The 27,821-nt window shown below is 36.3% G+C and overlaps 1 protein-coding gene across 3 annotated transcripts in view; it reads left to right on the forward strand.

Moving 5' to 3' along the window:
- Positions 1-27,821, forward strand: part of MAEL (maelstrom spermatogenic transposon silencer) — a 59,034-nt gene that overhangs the window by 14,927 nt on the left and 16,286 nt on the right. For all 3 annotated transcript variants that reach the window (XM_067025545.1, XM_059045489.2, XM_067025619.1), the window contains 6 exons: positions 338-437; positions 1,376-1,531; positions 2,759-2,800; positions 17,137-17,261; positions 18,035-18,089; positions 18,209-18,350. In XM_067025545.1, coding sequence (XP_066881646.1) covers positions 338-437; positions 1,376-1,531; positions 2,759-2,800; positions 17,137-17,261; positions 18,035-18,089; positions 18,209-18,350 — 620 coding nt within the window. The remainder of the gene's footprint in view (positions 1-337; positions 438-1,375; positions 1,532-2,758; positions 2,801-17,136; positions 17,262-18,034; positions 18,090-18,208; positions 18,351-27,821) is intronic.

Here is a 27,821-nt window from a genome sequence, read left to right on the forward strand (position 1 = left end):
GGAAATGATATTTTATTTTTGGCCCTTGGACAGGCATGTATTGTGTGACCCAGTAGGATTAGTTTAGATTATCAGTAGTGGGCAAATGGCTTTCAGCAGCAATTGGAGTAATCAGCCTTTTGATACAAAATATTTATAGATTTTTGCCATTGTCTGCCTTTGGGTGTTGGTTTTATTGACGATTATTTATTTATATACTCATTGGGTTTATTGGCCTGAAGAGGTTACCAAAGTAATCTGTGGGTTGTTTTGCAGTTATTTTGCTAAATTTAAATATATGGTATAAAGTGCCCAGCGAGAGTTTAAGTATGTGGTCAATGATTACCTTTTTCTTTAGAAACCTGTTTCCACCCCACTGAGGAAGCCAGGCATGCTTGTACCAAAGCAGAATGTTTCACCCCTGGATATGTCAGGCTTGTCTCTAAAAAGTGATCAAGGTAGAGTAATCCTAAAATGTTTGCTTAGATAAATTTGGGTGCTTAAAATACTATAATATATTGATCAGTAAACATGTGTTCTGTTCATTTTGATTCTGCATTTCAAAGTAATTGACTAGAGGTGTTTGAACATGATGTCACTAAAGTTGTAAAAGATCGGGTAATGTGCATTCGTTGAAGTAACACTGGAGAATTTTTTTTTTTTTTTTTTTTTTTTTTTGCAAAAATCTGGTCTCTTGTTTTCTTACCACTTCATATGTTATTAAACATACTTTTTGTATTTAAGAGTTTATAGCTAGACAGTTACATATACTTGTTATAAGGTAAAGATAAATTGAACTAGCCTAGATAAAAACATAGCTAATCAGAGTCCTTGCTATTCCTTCTGGCTGTTTTTTATTAAATGTGCTCTTTGTTAAAATTTTAATCTTCAGCAGTCTTAAGTGTGGCCAATCCTGGTAAATAAGACCTCATTACAGTCCCACATTTCTTTCTTCCTTTAGAGAATTTGTAAGTGGTCTTGTGTATATTGGTAAAAGGTAAAGAGTGAACTAAATTGTCCATAATTTATATCAGAGTTTTGCTACACTGATTGTACTTGGTTTTATTTCCCTAGCCCTTATATTTTTTGAGTATGGGTCACAGCTTTTCTTAAGTCATTCCTGAGATTCAGGGCTTATGTACAGCTAAATTACGTAGAGCTGGCTGCAAGTTTGAATAATTTTGTTACTTCATGCAGAGTGGTTAACTACTTTAACCTTGATAAGTGTAATTATAAAAATGGATTAATTTACCTGGTATAGCTGATTTATTTTCTCTTTTCCAGCTCATTTAGGGATATAGGAACACAATGAGAAAGGTTCTAAAACTTTTGGTTTTGTCAAAGGGGTAAATGTGAAATGCTCATCTGTTCGTGTTGTCTTTTTTATTTTTTTAAGCTCTCCATGGAGGCATTTTTTATTTTTTGAACATTTTTAGCCATGGCAAGCTACCTCCTCACTGTGAACAGCGCTTCCTCCCTTGTGAAATAGGCTGTGTTAAATATTCTCTCCAGGAAGGTATTATGGCAGATTTCCACAGCTTTATAAATCCTGGTAAGTGGCCAATTAGAGTAGATGCTAGATCTTTAAAAATTATGTTTTTTATATTGACCTTATTTGATAATAGTATTTTTATTAAAAGCTGTTGTGTAGGTAAGTTCTTAAAATGTAACATAGGACTTCATAATAATTGGATGAAAAACTTTAGAACTAAGTGTTGACACAGAGTTTTTGGTTTAGTCTTTTAACCTCAAGTAAGCATTAGAGTTGGGTGGATAGAATGCTTGAAACATGTGTAACCTGCTATTCGCTTATTTGCGGTCTTACATCTTAGAATTTCCTGAAAGCTTCTTATAGCTTTGCTCTTTTTTTCTTTACCCCATCCTTCACCTCCAGTCACTAGTTTTTAATTTGCTATTGCCTTATAACCTTGAGCAAAGTACTTGTCCTGTCTGAACCTATTAGCTCGTCTATAAATTGGGGATAATGCCTATTGGAGGCCTGTTCTAAGGAATACATGAGAAGGTATGGAAATAGCCTAGTACTTAATAGGTTGTTGGGTATTCTGACTATTTTTTCTTCGTACTGCTCCACCCCATCAAAAGCAATTAGTAATGAAGACATAGGATTTGATTCAATTCCCAAGTTGGTAGATAGTAGTTAAGGGAGCACTATACCTTTAAAGGTAAGTGGGAGGAATGTGCAGAGAGGAGAGTAAAGGAGAAGAGGTTGGGAAAATAAGAATTTCATCTTCAGTTTTATCAATTGCTTTAAAATTCATTAGGACAGTCCAGTACCTTTCCTTGTTTTGAGATAACAAGAAAAATTTTCCTACTTAGGAGAGTTGCTGCTTAGGACATGTCAAAAAACTACTTTTTTCTGTACTGGTATAAAACATTAAAAAATAGAATTTGGAGACTTTTTTCCTCTGATAAATACATAAATACCTTGCTATATCAAGGGCCTCATGAATCCCTGTGGCCTCTTCATGGACCCCTGGCTAAGATTCCTTTAGCACAAATTTTCTTTACCTAGTATTTCTTTCTCTGTGAGGAATAACTTGCTTTTTAAAGTAGCTTAGACAATATACCAAGATCCTTTGATAGTCATAATACCTTTGGTTAGTAAAAACCTCCCCTAGGAGGGTTTAATCTTCTGTAATTTCACATAGCAGTAACAAGTACCTATGTTATGATTTGGTTATCCTGTGGAATATTACTGTAGCACAACCAGAGAGCTTCCAGATTTCTGCTTCTCTCAGTAAAATATCTTGTATTACAGGTGAGATTCCACTAGGATTTCGGTTTCATTGTCAGTCTGCAAGTAAGTATAAAGTAATGGGGTAGAATACAGGCATTGAATACGTGCGTACCTGGTTAAGATGCCGCTTTAAACGGACACATAAAACATTGATTGGGGGGAAGAATAACCTAAATTATTGTTGGAGAATCTTCATAGAAGTAGTAGATGGTGTATGTAATCCTTAAAAACTTTAAAATTATATAGAGTGAAAGGATAATATCCTTTTCCCTTTATGGAGATTGTGGTTTTTATTTCTTCTTTTTTCTGCTTGTATCCTTTGTCTTGAAGATCAGTGGCTTTTACTGGTCAGGTGTATAGGTAGGTCTTTTAACAGGTATCAGGTTACCTAGATTTAGGGCCATTCACAGGAATATCCATTCAAAATTAAGGGATAAAATGTTGATACTTCAAAAATAACAATGTTAAATAGCAAAACAGCTATGAATTAATTTTTCAGATGAGGAAAACGGGTGTCTATTTTAAGTATTTTGCAACCAAAGGATGTGACTGTATATCTAAGCTCTTGTACTCTTTTCTAGAAACTAGATTTTAACCAGTTTCTTATTTGATTAAAATGAAAATCATGATAATAGGTTTGCTTTTTAAGTTTTATTCAAAATGTCAGGTTTTTTTCTTAAAAATGTAGGCAATTAGCTGGTAGAAGGGTTTGAAATTAGAAATAAGTTTTTCAAATCTGCCATAACAAGCAGCTGTTTTGTAATACTTATAATATTGTTATTTATAAATAAAGAGAATATTTTAGACTCATTTTTGGTTATGTCTTTTGAGTTTTTTCCAGTCTTAGTGAAAAATATGTACTAGTCTTTTTTTGTTTGCCTGGGATCAGGGCTGTAGGCTTTGGAACAAGGAGTCTAAGGCAATTTTTTTTAGTAAGTTTGTAGCTTTGAATGAAAAAAATTATAGAATAAAAATTCTGTTGTAACTTTGAGGTGTGAACCTAGCTAATCTCAAGTGTTACATTGTCTGAGGTTATTTGACAAAACAGGTAATGGTAAAAACCAAAAATAGAAACTTAGCTGGTGAATTAATTTCACATTTTTACTTAAGTTCTTTTTCTGGTTTGTTCATCTCATGAGTGCATTGGAATCCCTATGTGCCAGACACTCATTTGTGAGAATGTCCCTTTACTGTTCGTTTCTGATTAAATTTTTTAAAAAATCATTTTTAAAGGCTTATTTTTACAGTCTTTCCAAATTAACTGATTAACAGAAAGTGTGGTTCTTTTTTTTCTAACATCTTTATTGGGGTATAATTGCTTCACAATGGTGTGTTAGTTTCTGCTTTATAACAGTGAATCAGCTATACATATATCCCCATATCTCCTCCCTCTTGTGTCTCCCTCCCTCCCTCCCTATCCCACCCCTCTAGGTGGCCACAAAGCACCGAGCTGATCTCCCTGTGCTATGTGGCTGCTTCCCGCTAGCTATCTGTTTTACATTTGGTAGTGTATATATGTCCATGCCACTCTCTCACTTTGTCCCAGCTTACCCTTCCCCCTCCCCGTGTCCTCACGTCCATTCTCTACATCTGTGTCTTTATTCCTGTCCTGCTAGGTTCTTCAGAACCTTTTTTTTTTTTTTTTTTTTTTTAGATTCCACATATATGTGTTAGCGTACGGTATTTGTTTTTCTCTTTCTGACTTACTTCACTCTGTATGACAGACTGTAGGTCCATCCACCTCACTACAAATAATTTAATTTCTTTTTATTCCATTGTATATATGTGCCACATTTTCTTATCCATTCATCTGTTGATGGACATTTAGGTTGCTTCTGTGTCCTGGCTATTGTAAATAGAGCTGCAGTGAACACTGTGGTACATGACTCTTTTTGAATTATGGTTTTCTAAGGGTATATGCCCAGTAGTGGGATAGCTGGGTCGTATGATAGTTCTATTTTTAGTTCTTTAAGGAAACTCCATACTGTTCTCCATAGTGGCTGTATCAGTTTACATTCCCGCCAGCAGTGCAAGAGGGTTCCCTTTTCTCCACACCCTCTCCAGCATTTACTGTTTGTAGATTTTTTGATGATGGCCATTCTGACTGGTGTGAGGTGATACCTCATTGTAGTTTTGATTTGCATTTCTCTAATGGTTAGTGATGTTGAGCATCCTCCCATTTACCATTGGATCAAAAAGAATAAAATACCTAGGAATAAACCTACCTAAGGAGACAGAAGACCTGTATGCAAAAAACTGTAAGACACTGATGAAAGAAATTAAGGATGATACAAACAGATGGAGAGATATACCATGTTCTTGGATTGGAAGAATCAACGTTGTGAAAATGACGATACTACCCAAAGCAATCTACAGATTCAGTGCAATCCCTATCAAACTATCAATGGCATTTTTCACAGAACTAGAACAAAAAATTTCACAATTTGTAGAGAAAGTGTGGTTCTTAGAAACAAACCTATTAAGGACTCTAGGAATGTTTTCTTGATTTTTTTCAGACTAATTAAAACTGAGCACAATGTTTTTCATTCAGGAAACCTAAAATCCTTGGAGCTCACCAATTTAAGCATGTCTTAAATTGCCAATTTGATAACCCTGAGAAATACGTCAATTAAATAAGACAAATGAGTGTATTAGAGTGATAGCTATGTCGACATAATAACTAAAAATGCCCAGGCTAGTGTAATCAAGCTGATATTTAGGAAAAGACTGTGTTTCATACAGTAACACACTGAAGCAGGTTTACATGTGGTTACAATTTGATTAGAAGTTAAGGAATGTGCGTGCAGATGTTTCAAATGCTCCTGTGCTATCTGGCCTTTTCAGAAGTACATAAAAGTGAAATCAAGTGAAGGCTTCATGGGCATTATGGTTTAGCACATAATATCGAAGAATTTCAAGATTGGAAGAGATTTTGATACAGACTTCCCCACCCCCCCAACGCGTATGTTCCTCTGAAGGGGAGTGCAGGTTCTGTTTGTGTGTGTTGGAGTCGGGGGAGGGGGTAGGAAGTTTGGGCCCATCTCATTCTCCCACACTTCCCCAGAGGAACTCTGCTTCTATCTATTTCACTAATTAATGATTTTTGAGAGAAGCTCTGCTTTAAAAGGAACAAAGCCTTAGAAACTGATTTCAGCTTCCTGTACAAAAGGTCTATCAGCTTTTAAAATGAAGCTTCATACACACAAAAAAAATCATAACATTCACTTAAGATAGAAAGAATATTAATGATCAGCAGTGCACCTGCTGATCAGTCAGCTGAAGAAATAGCACATTGCTGTTATCATTGAAGACCCCTATATTTTTCCCTGATTTCATCCTCCCTCTTAGGAGAACCACTGTTCTGAATTTTGTGTTATTTCCTTTGTTTTATGAATAATTTTATGATAAATACATATTTAAATGGTGTATTTAATTCTTGAACTTTTATATAACATATTGTATATGTTTCTTTACTTGTATTTTTTTTAACTCAACAATGTCTTTTCCCCATTTCTCCATTGGATTGTTTTTCATCTTTATTGGTTTATGGAAGTTTATATGTTTTTATTGATTGTTTTAATTGTGTGCAGATACCTATTTGCAGTTTGTGCCTTGCATTTTTTTTACTCTCTTTATGGTGTATTTTAATGAACAGAATTTTTTATTTTTAGTCCAGTAAATGTATCTTTTCTGTCATGGTTGTGGGGTTTTTTGGTCTTATTTAAGATTTCCCTTCTACTTGAAGGCCATGAAGATATATTTATTTTCTTCTATAGTTCCAAGTTCTTATTCCACCTGGAATTGACTTACGTATGATGTGAGGTAGAGATTCAGTTCTGTTTTTTTCACATGTGGATAATCAGTTGTCTCAGCATAATTTATTGAATAATCAATTTTTCCCCATATGTAGTGCCACCTGTATCATATCACGTTTCATTTTATGCATGAGTATTTCTGATATCTTCTGTTCTGTCGACCTACTTGTTTTTTGGTGCCCATGTCATATGTTAAATACGATATTTTGACCATATTTACTTGACTTTGATGTTCTGGAATATTATGGTTATTCTTGACTTTTTGCTTTTCCACATACAATTCGGAATCAGTTTATCATGCTTCATAAAAAGCTTGTTGAGATTTAGAATCTCAGGATTTGGAATCACAGGATTCTAATATCAGGATTTGGATTTTTTTTAAGGGGGGGTTTATGTATTTTTATATTTTTAAATTTTATGCAATTTTAACGATTATTTTCCACTTACAGATACTACAGAATATTGGCTATATTCTCCATGTTGTACAATACATTCTTGATCCTGTCTTACACCCAGTACTTTGTACCTCCCACTCCCCCACCCCTATATTGCACCTCTCCCACTGGTAGCCACTGGTTTGTTCTTTATATGTGTGAGTTTGCTTCTTTTATGCTATATTCACTAGTTTGTTTTTTTATATCCACATATAAGCAGTGTAATGCAGTATTGATCTCTCTCTTCTGGCTTCTTCACTTAGCATAGTGCCGTCCAAGTCCGTCGACATTACTGCACATGGCAGAATTGTGTTCTTTTCTGTGGCTGAGTAGTAGTCCTATGCATATGTATATATACCACAGCTGCTTCTTTAATTTTTTTGTGTGTGTGCTAGGCGGGCCTCTCACTGTTGTGGCCTCTCCCGTTGTGGAGCACAGGCTCTGCATGTGCAGGCTCAGCGGCCATGGCTCACGGGCCCAGCCGCTCGGCGGCATGTGGGATCTTCCTGGACCAGGGCATGAACCCGTGTCCCCTGCATTGGCAGGCAGACTCTCAATCACTGCGCCACCGGGGAAGCCCTTTAATTTTTATTTTATATTGGAATATAGTTGATTTACAACATTGTGTTAGTTTCAGGTATACAGAAAACTGATTTAGTTATACATATGTCTATTCTTCTTCAGATTCTTTTCCCATATAGGTTATTACAGAGTATTGAGTAGAGTTCTCTGTGCTATACAGTAGATCCTTGTTTAATATCAATTTTATATATAGTAGCGTGTATATGTTAATCCCAAACTCCTAATTTATCCCTCCCCCCCACCTTTCCCCTTTGGTAACCATAAATTTGTTTTCTAAGTCTATGAATCTTTTTATAAGTAAGTTCATTTGTGTCATTTTTCTTTTTTAGATTCAACATATAAGCAATATCATATGATATTTGTCTTTGGCTTAATTCACTTAATAATCTCTAGGTCCATCCATGTTGCTGCAAATGGCATTATATTCTTTTTTATGGCTGAGTATATTCCATTGTACATGTGTACCACATCTTTATCCATTGCTCTTTCGATGGATATTTAGGTTGCTTCCATGTCTTGGCTATTTGAAATAGTGCTGCAGTGAACATTGGGGTGCATGTATCTTTTTGAACTATGGTTTTCCCTGGATATATGCCCAGGAGTGCGATTGCTGGATGATATGGCAGCTCTGTTTTTAGTTTTTTAAGGAACCTCCATACTCTTCCCCCTCCCCATATCCTCAAGTCCATGCTCTAGTAAGTCTGTGTTTTATTCCCGTCCTACCCCTAGTCTCTTCGTGACTTTTTTTTTCTTAGATTCCATATATATGTGTTAGCATACAGTATTTTTCTCTTCTGACTTACTTCACTCTGTATGACAGACTCCAGGTCCATCCACCTCACTATAAATAACTCAGTTTCGTTTCTTTTTATGGCTGAGTAATATTCCATTGTATATATGTGCCACATCCTCTTTATCCATTCATCTGTTGATGGACACTTAGGTTGCTTCCATATCCTGGCTATTGTAAATAGAGCTGCAATAAACATTTTGGTACATGACTCTTTTTGAATTATGTTTTTCTCAGGATACATGCCCAGTAGTGGGATTGCGGGGTCGTATGGTAGTTCTATGTGTAGTTTTTTAAGGAACCTCCATCCTGTTCTCCATAGTGGCTGTATCAATTTACATTCCCACCAGCAGTGCAAGAGTGTTCCCTTTTCTCCACACCCTCTCCAGCATTTATTGTTTCTAGAGTTTTTGATGATGGGCAATCTGACCGGTGTGAGATGATATCTCATTGTAGTTTTGATTTGCATTTCTCTAATGATTAATGATGTTGAGCACTCTTTCATATGTTTGTTGGCAATCTGTATATCTTCTTTGGAGAAATGTCTATTTAGTTCTTCTGCCCATTTTTGGATTGGGTTGTTTGTTTTTTTGTTATTGAGCTGCATGAGCTGCTTGTAAATTGTGGATATTAATCCTTTGTCAGTTGCTTCATTTGCAAATATTTTCTCCCATTCTGAGGGTTGTCTTTTGGTCTTGTTTACAGTTTCCTTTTCTGTGCAAAAGCTTTTAAGTTTCATTAGATCCCATTTGTTTATTTTTGTTTTTATTTCCATTTCTCTAGGAGGTGGGTCAAAAAGGATCTTGCTGTGATTTATGTCACAGAGTGTTCTGCCGATGTTTTCCTCTAAGAGTTTGATAGTGTCTGGCCTTACGTTTAGGTCTTTAATCCATTTTGAGTTTATTTTTGTGTATGGTGTTAGGGAGTGTTCTAATTTCATACTTTTACAGGTAGCTGTCCAGTTTTCCCAGCACCACTTATTGAAGAGACTGTCTTTTTTCCATTATATATTCTTGCCTTCTTTGTCGTAGATTAATTGATCATAGGTGCATGGGTTTATTTCTGGGCTTTCTATCCTGTTCCATTGATCTATAAGTCTCTTTTTGCCAGCACCATAGTGTTTTGATGACTATAGCTTTGTAGTATAGTCTGAAGTCAGCGAGCCTGATTCCTCCAACTCTGTTTTTCTTTCTCAAGATTGCTTTGGCTAGTCAGGGTCTTTTATGTTTCTGTACAAATTTTAAATCTTTTGTTCCAAATCTGCTGTTGGTAATTTGATAGGGATTGCACCAAATCTGTAGACTACCTTTGGTAATACAGTCATTTTGACAATATTGTTTTTTCCAGTCCAAGAACACAGTATATCTTTCCATATGTTTGTTTATCCTCTTTGATTTTTTTCATCAGTGTCTTATAGTTTTCAGAGTACAGGTCTTTTGCCTCGTTAGGTAGATTTATTCCTAGGTATTTTATTGTTTTTGATGTAATGGTAAATGGGGTTGTTTCCTTAATTTCACTTTCTGATCTTTTGTTGTTAGTGTATAGAAATGCAAAAGATTTTGTGTATTAATTTTGTATCCTGCAACTTTACTGAATCGATGAGCACTAGTAGTTTTCTCATAACATCTTTAGGATTTCTTATGTATAGTATCATGTCATCTGCAAACAGTGACAGTTGTACTACTTCTTTTCCAATTTGGATTCCTTTCTTTTTCTTCTCTGATTGCTGTGACTAGGACTTCCAAATTATGTTGAATAAAAGTGGGGAGAGTCGACCTCCTCGTCTTGTACCTGATCTTAGAGGAAATGCTTTCATGTTTTCACCATTGAGTATGATGTTGGGTTTGTTATGTTCCCTCTATGCCTACTTGCTGGAGAGTTTTTATCATAAATGGTGTTGGATTTTGTCAGAAGTTTTTTCTGCATCTATTGAGATGATCATGTGGTTTTTCTTCTTTAGTTTGTTAATGTGTATCACACTGATCGATTTGTGGATATTGAAAAATCCTTGCATCCCTGGGATAAATCCCAGTTGATCATGGTGTATTATCCTTTTAATGTATTGTTGGATTTGGTTTGCTAGTATTTTGTTGAGGATTTTTGCGTCTATGTTCATCAGTGATATTGGCCTGTAATTTTCTTTTTCTGTGGTATCTTTGTCTGGTTTTGATATCAGGGTGATGGTGGCCTCATGGAATGTGTTTGGAAGTATGCCTTCCCTTGCCATTTTTTGGAAGAGTTTCAGAAGGATAGGTATTAACTCTTCCCTAAATGTTTGATAGAATTCATCTGTGAAGCCATCTGGTCCTGAACTTTTGTTTATTGTGAGTTTTTAAATCACAGTTTCAATTTCAATACTTGTGATTGGTCTGTTCATATTTTCTATTTTTCCTGGTTCAGTTTTGGGAGATTGTACCTTTCTAAGAATTTGTCCCTTTCTTCTAGGTTGTCCATTTTGTTGGCATACACTTGCTTGTAGTAGTCTCTTATGATCCTCTGTATTTCTTTGGTGTCTGTTGTAACTTCTTTTTCATTTCTAATTTTTTTGATTTGAGCCCTCTCCCTTTTTTTTCTTTTTGAGTCTAGCTAAAGGCTTATCAGTTTTGTTTACCTTTTCAAAGCTTTTGGTTTCGTTGATATTTTCTATTGTTTGCTTTGTCTCTCTTTCATTTATTTCTACTCTCATCTTTATGATTTCTTTCCTTCTGCTAACTTTGGGTTTTGTTTGTTCTTTTTCCTTTAGTTGCTTTAGGTAATAAGGTTTGGTTGTTTATTTGAGATTTTTCTTGTTTCCTGATGTAAGATTGTATTGCTGTCAACTTATCTCTTAGAACTGCTTTTGCTGAGTCCCATAGGTTTTGGATACTCATGCTTTCATTTTCATTTGCTTCTAGGTGTATTTTGATTCCCTCTTTGATTTCTTTGGTGATCCATTGGTTGTTTAGTAGCATATTTCTTAGCCTCTGAGTGTTTTGGGTTTTTACAGCTTTTTTTCTTGTAGTTGATTTTTCAAAATATCCTAAGTGTTGTGGTTGGAAAAGATGCTTGATGTGATTTCAGTTTTCTTAATTTTACCCAAGCTTGCTTTGTGGCCCAGCATGTGATCTATCCTGGAGAATGCTCCATGGGCACTTGAGAAGAATGAGTATTGTGCTGCTTTTGGATGGAATGCTCTATAAACATCAGTTAAGTCTCTCTGGTCTAATGTGTCATTAAAGGCCTGTGTTTCCTTACTGATTTTCAGTCTGGATATATTCATAGATTTAAGTGGGAAGTTAAAGTTCCTCACTCTTAATTGTGTTACTGTCAATTTCTCCTTGTATGGCTGTTAGCATTTGCCATATGTATCAAAGCACTCCTGTGTTGGCTGCATGTATATTTATAATTGTTAAATCTTCTTGGATTGATCCTTTGATCATTATGTAGTGTTCTTCTTTGTCTCTTGTAACAGTATTTTGAAGTCTGTTTTGTCTGGTATGATTATTGTTACTCCAACTTTCCTTTGATTTCCTTTTGCATGGAATACCTTTCTCCATCCTCTCACCACTTTCAGTCTGTATGTGTCCCTAGATCTGAATTGGGTCTCTTGTAGGCAATATATATATAGGTCTCATTTTTGTATCCATTCAGCCAGGGTGTGTCTTTTGGTTGGAACATTTGATCCATTTACATTTAAGGTAATTACCCATATGTATGGTCTTACTGCCATTTTGTTAGTTGTTTTGGATTTGTTTCTGTAGGTCTTTTTTCTAACTTTTCTCTTTTGTTCTCTTGTGATTTGATGACTGTCTTTAGTGATGTGTTTGATTTTTTCTTTTTGTGTATATATCTATTGTAGATTTTTGGTTTGAGGTTACTATGAGGTTTTGATATAGCAGTCTGTATACATACAAGATTGTTTTAAGCTGCTGGTTTCTCAGTTTCAAATGCATTTCCAGTGTTCTGCGTTTGTACTCTCCTCATGTCAGGATTGCTGGTTTTGATACCATATTTGTAGGTGGATGATTTCCTACCTTTATTGTATATTTACCTTTACTGGTGAGATTACCCGTTTGTAATTTTCTTGTTTCTGGAAGTGGTCTTTTCTGCCTAGAGAATTTCCTTTAGCATTTGTTGTACAGCAGGTTTGGTGGTGCTGAATCCTGTCAACTTTTGCTTGTCTGTAAAGCTTTTGATTTCTATGACAAATCTGAATGAGAGCCTTGCTGGGTAGAGTATTTTTGGTTGTAGGTTTTTCCCTTTCACCACTCTAAGTATATGATATCACTCCCTTCTGGCTTGCAGAGTTTCAGCTGAACAATCAGGTGATAACCTTATGGGGATTTTCTTGTATGTTATTTGTTGCTTTTCCCTTGTTGCTTTTAATATTTTCTTTTTGTCTTTAATTTTTGTCAAATTAATTAATATGTGTCTTGGCACATTCCTCCTTGGATTTATGCTATATGGTACTCTCTGCACTTCCTGGACTTGGGTGACTGTTCCCTTTCCCATGTTAGGGAATTTTTCAGCTACTATCTCTTCAAATGTTTTCTCAGGTCCTTTCTCTCTCTCTTCTCCTTCTGGGACCCCAGTCATGCAAATGTTTGTGCATTTAATGTTGTCCCAGAGGTCTCTTAAACTATTTTCATTTCTTTTCATTCTTTTTTTCTTTATTTTGTTTCATGGCATTGATTTCTACCATTGTCTTCCAGCTCACTTATCTGTTATTCTGCCTCATTTATTCTGCTGTTGATTCTTCCCAGTGTATTTTTCATTTCAGTTATTGTATTGTTCCACTCTGTTTGTTCTTTATATTTTCTGGCTCTTTGTTGAACATTTCTTCTAGCTTCTTGGTCTGTGTCTCCATTCTTTTTCTGAGATCTTGGATCATTTTTACTATCATTACACTCAATTCTTTTTCAGGTAGATTGCCTATCTCCACTTCACTTAGTTGTTCTTCTGGAGTTTTTTTTCTTGTTCCTTCATCTGGAACATATTCTTCTGCCATCTCATTTGTCTAACTTTCTGTGTTTACGGCCCCATAGGCTTCAGGTTTGTGGTTCCTCTTCTGGTGTCTTCCCCGTGGTAGGTGAGGCTAGTCTAAGAGTCTTGTGCAGGCTTCCTGGTGGGAGGGATTGGTGCCTGCCCACTGGTGTGTGGAGCTGGGTCTTGTCCCTCTGGTGGGCAGGGCTGTGTCAAGGGGTGTGTTTAGAGGCAACTCTAGGCTCAGGAAGACTTTAAGCAGCTTGTCTGCTGATGGGTGGAGTTGTGTTCCTGCCCTGTTAGTTTTTTTGGCCTGAGGCATCCCAGCACTGGAGCCTTCGGACTGTTGGGTGGGGCCAGGTCTTGGTGTCAGAATGGCAGCCTCCAGGACAGCTCACACCAATGAGCACTCCCCAGCACCTCTGCCACCAGTGCCCTTGTCCCTGCAGTGAGCCACAGCTGCCCCCACCTCCCCCAGGAGATCCTCCAAGACCAGCAGGTAGGTCAGGCCCAGGCTCCTATGAAGTCGCTGCTTTTTGCCCTGGGTCCTGGTGCACATGATACCTTGTGTGTGCCCTCCAAGAGTGGAGTTTCTGCTTCCCCCAACTCTTTGGAGCTCCTGTGATCAAGCCCTGCTAGCCTTCAAAGCCAAGTGCTCTGGAGCTCCTTCTCTCAATATCAGACCCCCAGACTGAGGAGCCTGACGTGAGGCTCAGAACTCTCATTCCTGTGGGAGAACCTCTGCAATATCATTATTTTCCAGTTTGTGCTTCACCCACCTGGCAGGTATGGGATTTGATTATATCGTGAATACACTCCCCTACCATCTTGTTGTGGCTTCCTCTTTGTCTTTGGAAGTAGAGTATTTTCTTCTGATCGGTTCCAGTCCTTTGTTGCTGGTTGTTCAGCATTTAGTTGTGATTTTTGGTGTTTTTTGTGGGAGGAGATGAGCTCAGGTTCCTCTACTTTGCCATCTGGTCCTCTGTCCAGAGAAACTAATCTCAGTATTTTGAATCGTCTTTAAATCTTTTGATCATTTTGTGGAGAACTGACAGCTTCATGATATTCTTTATGTTAATATGGGGTTACTCTTTTACTTTTTAGATGTGTAGTCATTTATAATAAAGTCTTATAATTTTCTCCAGAATCTTAATGTTATTAGTTATAGCTTATCATTTTTCTTGCTATTATACAGGATAGTTCAAAATTATATTTTCTAATTGTTTACATTTGTGTTTTGGTTTTATCCCACCTTTGCTAAACTCTTGAGTTTTTTTAGCAGATTTCCTTACATCTGTGAAATGACTCTTCTAATCTGTATCTTTTACTTAAAAAATTTAAAACTTGTTCTGTCTTAATGTGCTGGTTATGAGCTCTAGTTTTTAATCTTTCACCAATGAGTCTTCTGTTTGCTGTAGTGTTCTTTTCTATTTTTCTTAGTTTTGGTATGTATTCTTTATTAGGATAAAGAAATTCCCTTCCGTTTCCAGTTTCACTAGAGATATCAGTTGCACATTTTAATGAATACTCTTTCTGGATCTCAGATAATTTGTGTCTCTTGTCTATATAGTGATTTGCTAATCATAAACCAACCTTACATTTCAGGAACAAATCCAACATCATCATTGTATGACTCAAATAAATTGCTAGATTTGGTTTGCTAATATTTTGTTTTAGGATTTGTGCATTCGTGGTAAAGCCTGAGGTTAATCTTAACCAGTTTTATTATCAAGGCTATTTTGCCATCCTAAAATGGGTTGAGGAATGTGTTTTCAATTTTTGAGTTTACATTTGTTTCTTTTTTATGGTTCTGTTGAAGTTATCAGTATTTTTTTTGTTTCCTTGAACATAATAAGCCTCATTATTTTAAAGTTTTTTGTCTGATAACCCTATTACAGGGATCTTTTTTTTGGATGTATTTTTATAGTCTGTTGGTTATCTTGATTTTCAATCAAGTTTTCAGTTGTCTTAATATATCTGGTCATTTTTGAGTGCTGAACAGTACCTATGAAAACTTGTTACTCCTCTCCAAAGATTTATGATTGTTTCTGGCAGAAATCTGGAGTAACTATCCATCTCAGGTTGCTTTAATCTAACTTCAGATATTGAGATAATTTAAAATTGGGTTCAGACTTATGTCAGTCTCTTGTCTTTACTTAAAAAAAAAGAGGAGGAAGGTGGACATATTACCACCAAAGAATCATCAGTAAAATTTATAATTGACTTCACAGCATAAATAGTGGAGGCCAGAAGACAATTGAATATATTTTAATTTATAAATTTTTATATATACACAGGTAATATTGGAGTAATATTTTTAATTCTCATAGCTCTAGATCTGTTGAAAATTTCTCAGTTTCTCAGCCTTTATATCTCCTCTTCTACAGTTGATAAATGCCCAAATTACCAATAAACTCAAGTACCAGATTCACCTTTCTAGGATTTCATCCTTTCTAAGATTTTGGGCCCATAATTCCTCATTACATTTACATCTCTGCAGTGCTTTCAAGCAGGCGTTTCATATGTTCAGCTTTCTCTAGTCAGTCATTATCAGAAATTGAACTCTTGTTGCAGTTTTTTTGGCTGCACATTGCAGCCTGTGGAATCTTAGTTCCCTGACTAGGGATCGAACCCAGGGTGCCAGCAGTGAAAATGCCAAGTCCTAACCACTGGACCACCAGGGAATTCTGAGCATTCTTTTTTATAGTTTCCAGTTTTATGCTGAAATTCATAATTTGATTATGAATTTTTAAAATTGATTATGATAATGTAAAATCTGTGTCCTGGTGGCGCAGTGGTTGAGAGTCCGCCTGCCGATGCAGGGGACGCGGGTTCGTGCCCAAGTCCGGGAAGATCCCACATGCCGCGGAGTGGCTGGGCCCGTGAGCCATGGCCGCTGAGCCTGCGCGTCCGGAGCCTGTGCTCTGCAACGGGAGAGGCCACGACAGTGAGAGGCCCTCATACCGCAAAATAATAATAATAATAATATAATAAAATCTGTGTCCAGTAACTTCAGCATCTGGACTACCTTTGGATCTCTATTAACTTTGTTTTGGTTCTCATTTTTTTCTTTGTTTACCTGGTTATTCACATAGACTACTTGGGAAAAAATGATTTAATGAGGTTTATAGTGATGTTTTCTTCCTCCAGAGAGGATTTATGTTTTCTTTTTCTAGATACCTGGGCCCCCAAAGCTGTCAGAAGCACACTCTGAGCCATTAAACTTCCTCTTCTGGAATTAGCAAATTACTCCAGGGGGAAAACTGCCCCCAGAGCTAGACTCACCTCTCTGGATTTTATAATATTTTGCATCTTGATCTAATAATTCCTTGCTACTGCAAGTGCTCTTGACATCCTAAATTTTTGTGGGGAAGTTTGGTCTGAATTCCTTGGTCCATATTTTACTGGAAGTAGAAGTATTCATTGTACAGTCTTTTAAAAAGCAGTCATTACTATCAAGGTCTCCAGCCTTATTAATAAACCAGATTTATGAAAGGCCACATAGGAATAGTGAAAACACTATGTAGGCTCTTTCACTTAACCTCAGTTTGAGTCCTGACTCCACTGGTCACCAGCTATTAACTTACTGCTAACTTCTGTGTTTCTCAGTTATCTCTTCTTTAATATGTGTATATTATCTACCTCATCAGATTATGGGATAAAATATGTAAAGTACCTAACCATAAGCAGGCTTGGTACAAGTGCTTAAATATGAGTTATCCACTACTCCCTTCCTGTACCCTTACTTCTATGCCTACTCCATAATATTTGTCTTAGTCAAATTTTTAACTCCTACCTACTTTTTATTTCCTTCAGGTGATTTTAGTCACAAGATTCCTATTTCAAACTTTGAATATGGGCATGACCAAGCAATGGTGTTACAAAACCTTTATAGATTCATTCATCCAAATCCAGGGGACTGGCCACCTGTCTACTGCAAGGTAATTTCAACATAAGAATTTCTTTTAAGTCATTACTTAGAAACCAAAAGATCCATGAAAGATACCCAAAGAAATAACTTTTGCCTGTGTATTAGCTATGTGTTAAAATATATATGTTCGTTCTTATTTTGAATGTAATTAGGTATAATGCTTTTTCGTCTAAATCTCTCTGGTATTGGAGGGATTTTGAAGACTGCAAAAACTGAATGTATTTCAGCTTTGGTCAATCTCATGTTTTTAGTTCCTCCTTCTGAAATATCTTCAATTGTTTTTACTCTGAAGGATGGATTTCTAGTCTGTACACCTATCCTCCTAGGCAAGAGAATTGTTTGTTCAAAATTGTTTTTCTAGCAGTCCCTTGATCTTCTTTTTGTAATCTTTATTCTTTGTTTTGTCTAAGTTCTTCTAGGCTGGGTGTCATAGAATTGGGTATTCACCTTACTGTTTATTAGTGTCACCATGAACACAAATCACCTTATTTATCTTTTTCTGAACATTGGTTTCTTCATTTGCTTACCCTAAGTCTCACTTGCTGTTTCATAAAGTATTATTAACATTGCTTTATGAACATAACCGGTTATTATTAGCAGTATTTTCTAGAATATGTTGCTCTGTTTTACAGTTCTTGTTTAGTTGTCACAGACTTTTCAGTCTCTCCCTTCTCACCATCCTTACCTCTCCTCCCTCCCCTCCCCCAAGTTTGAAAGGACCACATTAATTTAAAAAGTAACAGAAGCTAGGAGAAAATAAGTAAATTTTTTTCCCTTCTCCAGTCTGATGATATAGCCAGAGTCCACTGGTGTTTGAAGCATATGGAGAAGTCATCAGGTAAGTTAAACTGGGTCTCTGCTCAAATGCATTTTAATATCTGTGTTTCCATTTTGATGTACATGTTTTGTGTACCTAAACTTACTAATTGTATGTGTGTTTCTGTTTACCAATGGAAGAAATCAGGCAAGATCTAGAACTTCTCACTGTAGAGGATCTTGTAATAGGGATCTTCCAGCAAAAATTTTTCAAGCAGCCCTCTAAGTCCTGGGTTCGGAGCTTCCTAGATGTGGCCACGTGGGATTATTCTAGCAACACAAGGTATTTATAGTGATTTTGTGATAGTGATGCTGACTTTTTTCTGAACTGAAAAAATATGGTATGATTAGTTTTTGCCTTTTTAAACAATATTTTCCTATGAAACTTTGGAATCATTGTATTTCCTTGAATATAAGATTTAATTGATTGTAAGGTACATTGTTACTTCATCTATCAATAAAAACAAAAAACTACCAAATAAACGGACAGTGCTTTATCACTTAGAATTTCTGTACTGATGAAAGAATATTTTGTATTTATTTGTATAGATACTTTATTACATAGAATTCTTGTAGTTATAAGAAATATAGATGTGAAATAAATTGAAAGTGTTTTTTTATTTTGAAATAATTTTAGGCTTACAGAAAAGTTGCAAGACTCTAGTACAGGGAAGTTGTTGTATATACCATTCTCAGATTCTCTAATTGTTAATATTTTTATATGTTTATAACTTTTTCTCTAAATATATATACACTGTTTCTTTTTCTCAGCCTCTTGAGAGCAAGTTGCTATCATGATGCCTTTTCACCCCTGAGTATCAATGTGTTGTTCCTAAGAACAAGATCATGTATATTGCCACAATACAGTTATCAAAACAGGATCTTGCCATTGATACAGTACTACTGTCTAATCTAAAAGCTATATTCATATTTTGCTTGTTGTTCTAATAATGTCTTCTATAGCCAAAAAAAAAAAACTAGGATCCAAGCCAGGAAGACATGTTGCATTTAGTTACTATGTCTCTGTAGGCTCCTTTAATCTAGAATAGTTCCTCCATCTTTGACTCCCATGATCTTGACCCTTTTGAAGAGTACAGGCCTGTTACTTTGCAAAATGTTTCTCAGTTTGAGTTTGCCTATATTTCCACATGATTAGATTTAGGTTATATATTTTTAGCAGGAGTACCACAAAGGTGATGTGTCTTCTCAGTGTGTGGCATCTGATGTCAGTTTTATTACTGACAACTTTGACCATTTGCTTAAGATAGTGTCTGCCAAATTTCTCTATTGAAAAGTTACTCTTTTTTACCTTATAATTAATATTCTTTTGGGAGATTCTTTGAGATCTGGTAGATAATCTATTCCTCAAACTTTAATCTGCTAGTTTTAGCATCCATTGATGATTTTTGCCTGGGTCGATTATTACTATATTTGTGAAATGATGGTTTTCTAATCTGATATTTGCTTCTACGTTTATTAGTTAGCATTCTACTGTAAGGAGCTTTTCCTCTTTGCTGACTTTTTTTTTCATTTATTTATGAGTATGGACTCATGTATTCCTATATCTTATTCAGTGGGCCATAATCTCTTATTTTTATGCTCAGATTGTTTCCTTTATGGCCAGTGGAAGTCCCTTCAAAGCAGTGGTCTCTTTGTTTGGGTTTTGTTGTTGTTGTTTTTTACATTGCTGCCTCATTCTTTGAGTGCGTCTTTGCCTTCCAGCTCCATATATTTCAGGTTCATCTTGTACTTTTCCCTGCTTCAGCTTTGAAATAGCCATTTCTCCAAGGAGCCTTGATTCCTTTTAGAGGAAGAGTGTGCATTTAGGAGATAGAATCTGGGTGCTGGGTGTTCATTCCTATTAGACTGTCATTGATTCTAGTTCCCCTCAGTGGAAAGAGCTAGTAAATATATGTGTATACATACCTTTCATAAACATTTTTATGCAGCTAGGCTCACCTGCCTGCTCCTTCCTCTCTCTCTCCATCTTTATCTCACCATGAGTTCGTGCTGAACCTACAATTCCAATTTAAAACCATAGAGTTTTCTAGTTTTCCATTTTTGTATTGCCCTTCTGAGTGGAAAAACCCGGTGCTCAACATTTTTGTTTGTCCAGTCCTAGAATGCATTAAGTTATTTTAGAATTAAGTGATACCACTAGTTTTTTTTTTTTTTTGCGGTATGCGGGCCTCTCACTGTTGTGGCCTCTCCCGTTGAGGAGCACAGGCTCCGGACGCGCAGGCCTAGCGGCCATGGCTCACAGGCTTAGTTGCTCCGCGGCATGTGGGATCTTCCCAGACCAGGGCACGAACCCGTGTCTCCTGCATTGGCAGGCGGATTCTCAACCACTGCGCCACCAGGGAAGCCCGATACCACTAGTTTTAAAAAAGGCATATTAACAGTGTAGAATCTTCTTTCAGTTGTTTTAATCTGAAGGTAGTCAAAATAATTTGTTCAGAAGTTATTGGAGTTGGTTCTTTTTTTCTCCTTCTGTGTGGTTAAATTATTTATTTGAAATATAGGTAAGTCTGTTTGCTTGTTCTATTCCATTTTTGGTTTTGCCCATCTTTCTTGGTTTTATTATATTTTGAATGTAGAATGTATTAGCATAGTTAAACAAAGTATATTCAGAAGTATCACTTGTCAGTCGAGCTCCATAAAGTTCCTCGGATTGCATTAACTTGATAAATTAACTTGGAAAACTGAAATCTTCATATAATGTTGAATTCTGTCCAAAGGAAAGAGGTGTCTTTCCATTGTTCAGATCTACTTTTGGGTCTTTCAAGTCTGTTAAAATTTTTCTCACACAGATTGTGCCTATCTGGGACTGGTGAATTTTTGTGGGGCTGTTCCCACAAAAATTTCTCCATTTCTTCTATGAAAATTGATTTGATTAGGCTTTCTAACTTTAATGGGATCAATTTTGGTAGTCTGTAATTCCTTAGGAAATTATGCATTTTATATACGTTTCCAAATTTGTTTAAAATTAAGTCTGCAAACTAAGTAGTCTTTTATAATTTTTAAAATTCCTTGTTTCACTGGTTATTTATCTCATTGTTTCTTATATATTTGTGCTTCTGCTGTTTTCCCCTAAATCATGTTAGCATAGTGCATTGTCTTGTTTTTTTCAAAACAACAGTTTATTAGATCTGCTAATTTTCTGTTCTCTTCCTCATTCATTTCTGCTTTTATATTCTTGGTACTTTGTGGTTCTTTTTTTTTTGATTTTTGGGCTTGGTATTCAGTTAATTTGGGGGAGTTTTTTTATTGGTAAGTGTTCAGTAGAGCGAATTTTCTCTTAAACATGTCTTGCAGTGCATCCCATAAGTTGTTGACATAGTATTTTGTCATTTAAAAAAAAAAATTCTGTAGTTTCAGCTCTCTTTAACCCAGGAGTTAATATGAGGCTTTTAAATGTCCAGATGGAAAACCTTTTTGGTTTTTGTTAGTAAATTCTAGCATCTTTGCATTGTGATCAAAGTATTGTTTATAATATTTCTACCTTATGGAAGTTACTAGTGTTTTGCAGTTTTTTGCTAACTAAATATATAATCAGTTTTTGTGAATGTTTTGTGGGTATGTGAGAAGAATATGTGTTTATCAGGGTGCAACATTTGACAAGTATCCGTAAGCTCTACATTATTATGTTTAAATTGCCTTATCTCTTTATTTATATTTTGTCTACTTGATCTGTGTTATATTGAGAGTGCTGTGAAGTCTCATTACTACTGTTTCCATGTATGTCTCATTATATCTCTTATAGCTATAAGTGGCTATTGTGTTATTTGATGCTTTTACAGAAAAAGTTTCCTGAATCTTGATCTAGTAGATTGATCAAGGGCTCTTGGGAATGGCAGTAACTCTGTTCTTGCATGTTTAAAATTTTCTGTTGGTTTACATTTTATTTCCTTGAGTTTCTAGAAAATACAGCTGCATTGTTGTTTTGCTTTATGTTGCTTTTTATTTATTTTTTATTATTTTTTTAACATCTTTATTTGAGTATAACTGTTTTACAATAGTGTGTTAGTTTCCCCTTTACAACAAAGTGAATCAGTTATACATACACGTTTCCGTATCTCTTCCCTCTTGCATCACCCTCCATCCCACACTCCCTATCCCACCCCTCTAGGTGGTCACAAAGCACAGAGGTTCTCTCCCTGTGCTATGCGGCAGCTTCCCACTAGCTATCTATTTTAAATTTGGTAGTGTGTATATGTCCCTGCCAGTCTCTCACTTCATCACAGCCCACCGTTCACCCTCCCCATATCCTCAAGTCCATGCTCTACTAGGTCTGTGCTTTATTCCCGTCCTACCACTAATCTCTTCAAGACATTTTTTTTCTTAGATTCCATATATATGTGTTAGCATATGGTATTTGTTTTTCTCCTTCTGACTTACTTCACTCTGTATGACAGACTCCAGGTCCATCCACCTCATTACAAATAACTCAGTTTCATTTCTTTTTATGGCTGAGTAATATTCCATTGTATATATGTGCCACATCCTCTTTATCCATTCATCTGTTGATGGACACTTAGGTTGCTTCCACGTTCTGGCTATTGTAAATAGAGCTGCAATAAACATTTTGGTACATGACTCTTTTTGAATTATGTTTTTCTCAGGATACATGCCCAGTAGTGGGATTGTGGGGTCGTATGGTAGTTCTATGTGTAGTTTTTTAAGAAAGCTCCATCCTGTTCTCCATAGTGGCTGTATCAATTTACATTCCCACCAGCAGTGCAAGAGTGTTCCCTTTTCTCCACACCCTCTCCAGCATTTATTGTTTCTAGAGTTTTTGATGATGGGCAATCTGACCGGTGTGAGATGGTATCTCATTGTAGTTTTGATTTGCATTTCTCTAATGATTAATGATGTTGAGCATTCTTTCATGTGTTTGTCGGCAATCTGTATATCTTCTTTGGAGAAATGTCTATTTAGTTCTTCTGTCCATTTTTGGATTGGGTTGTTTGTTTTTTTGTTATTGAGCTGCCTGAGTTGCTTATAAATTTTGGATATTAATACTTCGTCAGTTGCTTCATTTGCAAATATTTTCCCCCATTCTGAGGGTTGTCTTGGTGGTCTTGTTTATGGTATCCTTTGCTGTGCAAAAGCTTTTAAGTTTCATTAGATCCCATTTGTTTATTTTTGGTTTTATTTCCATTTCTCTAGGAGATGGGTCAAAAAGGATCTTGCTGTGATTTATATCATAGAGTGTTCTGCCGATGTTTTCCTCTAAGAGTTTGATAGTGTCTGGCCTTACATTTAGGTCTTTAACGCATTTTGAGTTTATTTTTGTGTGTGGTGTTAGGGAGTGTTCTAATTTCATACTTTTACAGGTAGCTGTCCAGTTTTCCCAGCACCACTTATTGAAGAGGCTGTTTTTTCTCCACTGTATATCCTTCCCTCCTTTATCAAAGATAAGGTGACCATATGTCTGTGAGTTTATCTCTGGGCTTTCTATCCTGTTCCATTGATCTGTATTTCTGTTTTTGTGCCAGTACCATACTGTCTTGATTACTGTATCCTTGTAGTATAGTCTGAAGTCAGGGAGCCTGATTCCTCCAGCTCCATTTTTCATTCTCAAGATTGTTTTGGCTATTCGGGGTCTTTTGTATTTCCATACAAATTGTGAAACTTTTTGTTCTAGTTCTGTAAAAAATGCCAGTGGTAATTTGATAGGGATTGCATTGAATCTGTAGATTGCTTTGGGTAGTAAAGTCATTTTCACAATGTTGATTCTTCCAATCCAAGAACATGGTATATTTCTCCACCTATTTGTATCATCTTTAATTTCTTTCATCAGTGTCTTATAGTTTTCTGCATACAAGTCTTTTGTCTCCTTAGGTAGGTTTATTCCTAGATATTTTATTCTTTTTGTTGCAGTGGTAAATGGGAGTGTTTTGTTAATTTCACTCTCAGAGTTTTCATCATTAGTGTATAAGAATGCCAGAGATTTCTGTGCATTAATTATGTATCCTGCTACTTTACCAAATTCATTGATTAGTTCTAGTAGTTTTCTGGTAGCATCCTTAGTATTCTCTATGTATAGTGTCATGCCATCTGCAAAGAGTGACAGCTTTACTTCTTCTTTTCCTATTTGGATTCCTTTTATTTCTATTTTTCTCTGATTGCTGTGGCTAGAACTTCCAAAACTAGGTTGAATAAGAGTGGTGAGAGTGGGCAACCTTGTCTTGTTCCTGATCTTAGTGGAAATGGTTTCAGTTTTTCACCATTGAGAACAATGCTGGCTGTGGGTTTGTCATATATGGCCTTTATTATGTTGAGGAAAGTTCCCTCTATGCCTACTTTCTGCAGGGTTTTTATCATAAATGGGTGTTGAATTGTATCAAAAGCTTTCTCTGCATCTATTGAGATGATCATATGCTTTTTCTCCTTTAGTTTGTTGATATGGTGTATCACGTTGATTGATTTGCATATATTGAAGAATCCTTGCATTCCTGGAATAAACCCCACCTGATCATGGTGTATGATCCTTTTAATGTGCTGTTGGATTCTGCTTGCTAGCATTTTGAGGATTTTTGCATCTATGTTCATCAGTGATATTGTCCTGTAGTTTTCTTTCTTTGTGATGTCTTTGTCTGGTTTTGTTATCAGGGTGATGGTAGCCTCATAGAATGAGTCTGGGAGTGTTCCTCCCTCTGCTATCCTTTGGAAGAGTTTGTTTGAGAAGGATAGGTGTTAGCTCTTCTCTAAATGTTTGATAGAATTCGCCTGTGAAGCCATCTGGTCCTGGGCTTTTATTTGTTGGAAGATTTTTAATCACAGTTTCAATTTCAGTGCTTGTGATTGGTCTGTTCATATTTTCTATTTCTTCCTGGTTCAGTCTCGGCAGCTTGTGCATTTCTAAGAATTTGTCCATTTCTTCCAGGTTGTCCATTTTATTGGCATAGAGTTGCTTGTAGTAATCTCTAATAATCTTTTGTATTTCTGTAGTGTCAGTTGTTACATCTCCTTTTTCATTTCCAATCCTATTGATTTGAGTCTTCTCCCTTTTTTTCTTGATGAGTCTGGCTAATGGTTTTTCAATTTTATTTATCTTCTCAAAGAAGCAGCTTTTACTTTTATTGATCTTTGCTATTGTTTCCTTCATTTCTTTTTCATTTATTTCTGATCTGATCTTTATGATTTCTTTCCTTCTGCTAAATTTGGGGTTTTTTTGTTCTTCCTTCTCTAATTGCTTTAGGTGCAAAGTTAGGTTGTTTATTCGAGATGTTTCCTGTTTCTTAAGGTAGGATTGTATTGCTATAAACTTCCCTCTTAGAACTGCTTTTGCTGTATCCCATAGGTTTTGGGTCGTCGTGTCTCCATTGTCATTTGTTTCTAAGTATTTTTTGATTTCCTCTTTGATTTCTTCAGTGATCACTTCGTTATTAAGTAGTGTATTGTTTAGCCTCCATGTGTTTGTATTTTTTACAGATCTTTTCCTGTAATTGATATCTAGTCTCATAGAGTTGTGGTCGGAAAGGATACTTGATACGATTTCAATTTTCTTAAATTTGCCAAGGCTAGATTTGTGACCCAAGATATGATCTATCCTGGAGAATGTTCCATGAGCACTTGAGAAAAATGTGTATTCTGTTGTTTATGGATGGAATGTCCTATAAATATCAAGTAAGTCCATTATGTGTAATGTATCATTTAAAGCTTGTGTTTCCTTATTTATTTTCATTTTGGATGATCTGTCCATTGGTGAAAGTGGGGCGTTAAAGTCCCCTACTATGATTGTATTACTGTCGATTTACCCTTTTATGGCTGTTAGTATTTGCCTTATGTATTGAGGTGCTCCTATGTTGGGTGCATAAATATTTACAATTATTATATCTTCTTCATGGATCGATCCCTTGATCATTATATAGTGTCCTTCTTTGTTTCTTGTAATAGTTTTATTTTAAAGTCTATTTTGTCTGATATGAGAATTGCTACTCCAGCTTTCTTCTGATTTCCATTTGCATGGAATATCTTTTTCCATCCCCTCACTTTCAGCCTGTAAGTGTCCCTAGGTCTGAAGTGGGTCTCTTGTAGACAGCATATATATGGGTCTTATTTTTGTATCCATTCAGCCAGTCTGTGTCTTTTGGTGGGAGCATTTAATCCATTTACATTTAAGGTAATTATCGATATGTATGCACCTATTACCATTTACTTAATTGTTTGGGTTCTTCTTGTAGGTCTTTTCCTTCTCTTGTGTTTCTTGCCTAGAGAAGTTCCTTTAGCATTTGTTGTAAAGCTGGTTTTGTGGTGCTGAACTCTCGCAGCTTTTGCTTGTCTGTAAAGGTTTTAATTTCTCCATCAAATCTGAATGAGATCCTTGCTGGGTAGAGTAATCTTGGTTGTAGGTTTTTTTTCCTTCATCACTTTAAATATGTCCTGCCACTACCTTCTTGCTTGTAGAGTTTCTGCTGAAAGATCAGATGTTAACCTTATGGGGATTCCCTTGTGTGTTATTTTTCCCTTGCTGCTTTTAATATGTTTTCTTTGTATTTAATTTTTGACAGTTTGATCATTATGTGTCTTGGCGTGTTTATCCTTGGGTTTATCCTGTATGGGACTCTCTGTGCTTCCTGGACTTGATTGACTATTTCCTTTCCTATATTAGGGAACTTTTCAACTATAACCTCTTCAAATATTTTCTCAGTCCCTTTCTTTTTCTCTTCTTCTTCTGGGATCCCTATAATTTGAATGGTGCGTTTAATGTTGTCCCAGAGGTCTCTGAGACTGTCCTCAGTTCTTTTCATTCTTTTTTCTTTCCTCTGCTCTGCAATAGTTATTTCCACTAATTTATCTTCCAGGTCACTTATCCGTCCTTCTGCCTCAGTTATTCTGCTATTGATCCCATCTAGAGTATTTTTCATTTCATTTATTGTGTTGCTCATCATTACTTGCTTCCTCTTTATTTCTTCTAGGTCCTTGTTAACTGTTTCTTGCAATTTGTCTATTTCCAAGATTTTTTTTTCCAAGATTTTGAATCATCTTTACTATCATTATTCTGAATTCTTTTTCAGTAGACTGCCTATTACCTCTTCATTTGTTAGGTCTGGTGTGTTTTTATCTTGCTTCTTCATCTGCTGTGTGTTTTTCTGTCTTCTCATTTTGCTTATCTTACTGTTTTTGGGGTCTCCTTTTTGCAGGCTGCAGGTTCGTAGTTCCCGCTGTTTTTGGTGGCTGTCCCCAGTGGCTGAGGTTGGTTCAGTGGGTTGAGCAGGTTTCCTGGTTGGGGGGACTAGTGCCTCTCTTCTGGTGGATGAGATTGGATATTGTCTTTCTGGTGGGCAGGTCCAGGTCTGGTGGTGTGTTTGGGGATGTTGGTAGCCTGATTATGATTTTAGGCAGCCTCTCTGCTAATGGATGGGGCTGTAGACCTGTCTTGCTCTTTGTTGGGCATAGGGTGTCCAGCACTGTTCGTTGCTGGTCCTTGAGTGTTGAGATGGAGATCTCTGGGAGATTTTTGCCGTTTGATATTGCGTGGAGTTGGGAGGTCTCTTGTGGACCAGTGTCCTGAGGTTGGTTCTCCCACCTCAGAGACACAGCCTTGACACCTGGCTGGAGTGCCAAGAGCCTTTAATCCACACGGCTCAAAATAAAAGGGAGAAGAAAATAGAAAGGAAAGAAAGGAAGGAAGGAAGGAGGGAGGGAGGGAAGGAAGGAAGGAAGAAGGGAAGGGAGGGAAGAAGAAAGGAAGGGAGGAAGGAAGAAAGGAAGGAAGGGAGGAAGGAAGGAAGGAGGGAAGTAGGAA

This window comes from Kogia breviceps, chromosome 1 (assembly GCF_026419965.1).
Source record: "Kogia breviceps isolate mKogBre1 chromosome 1, mKogBre1 haplotype 1, whole genome shotgun sequence".
Taxonomy (NCBI): domain Eukaryota; kingdom Metazoa; phylum Chordata; class Mammalia; order Artiodactyla; family Physeteridae; genus Kogia; species Kogia breviceps.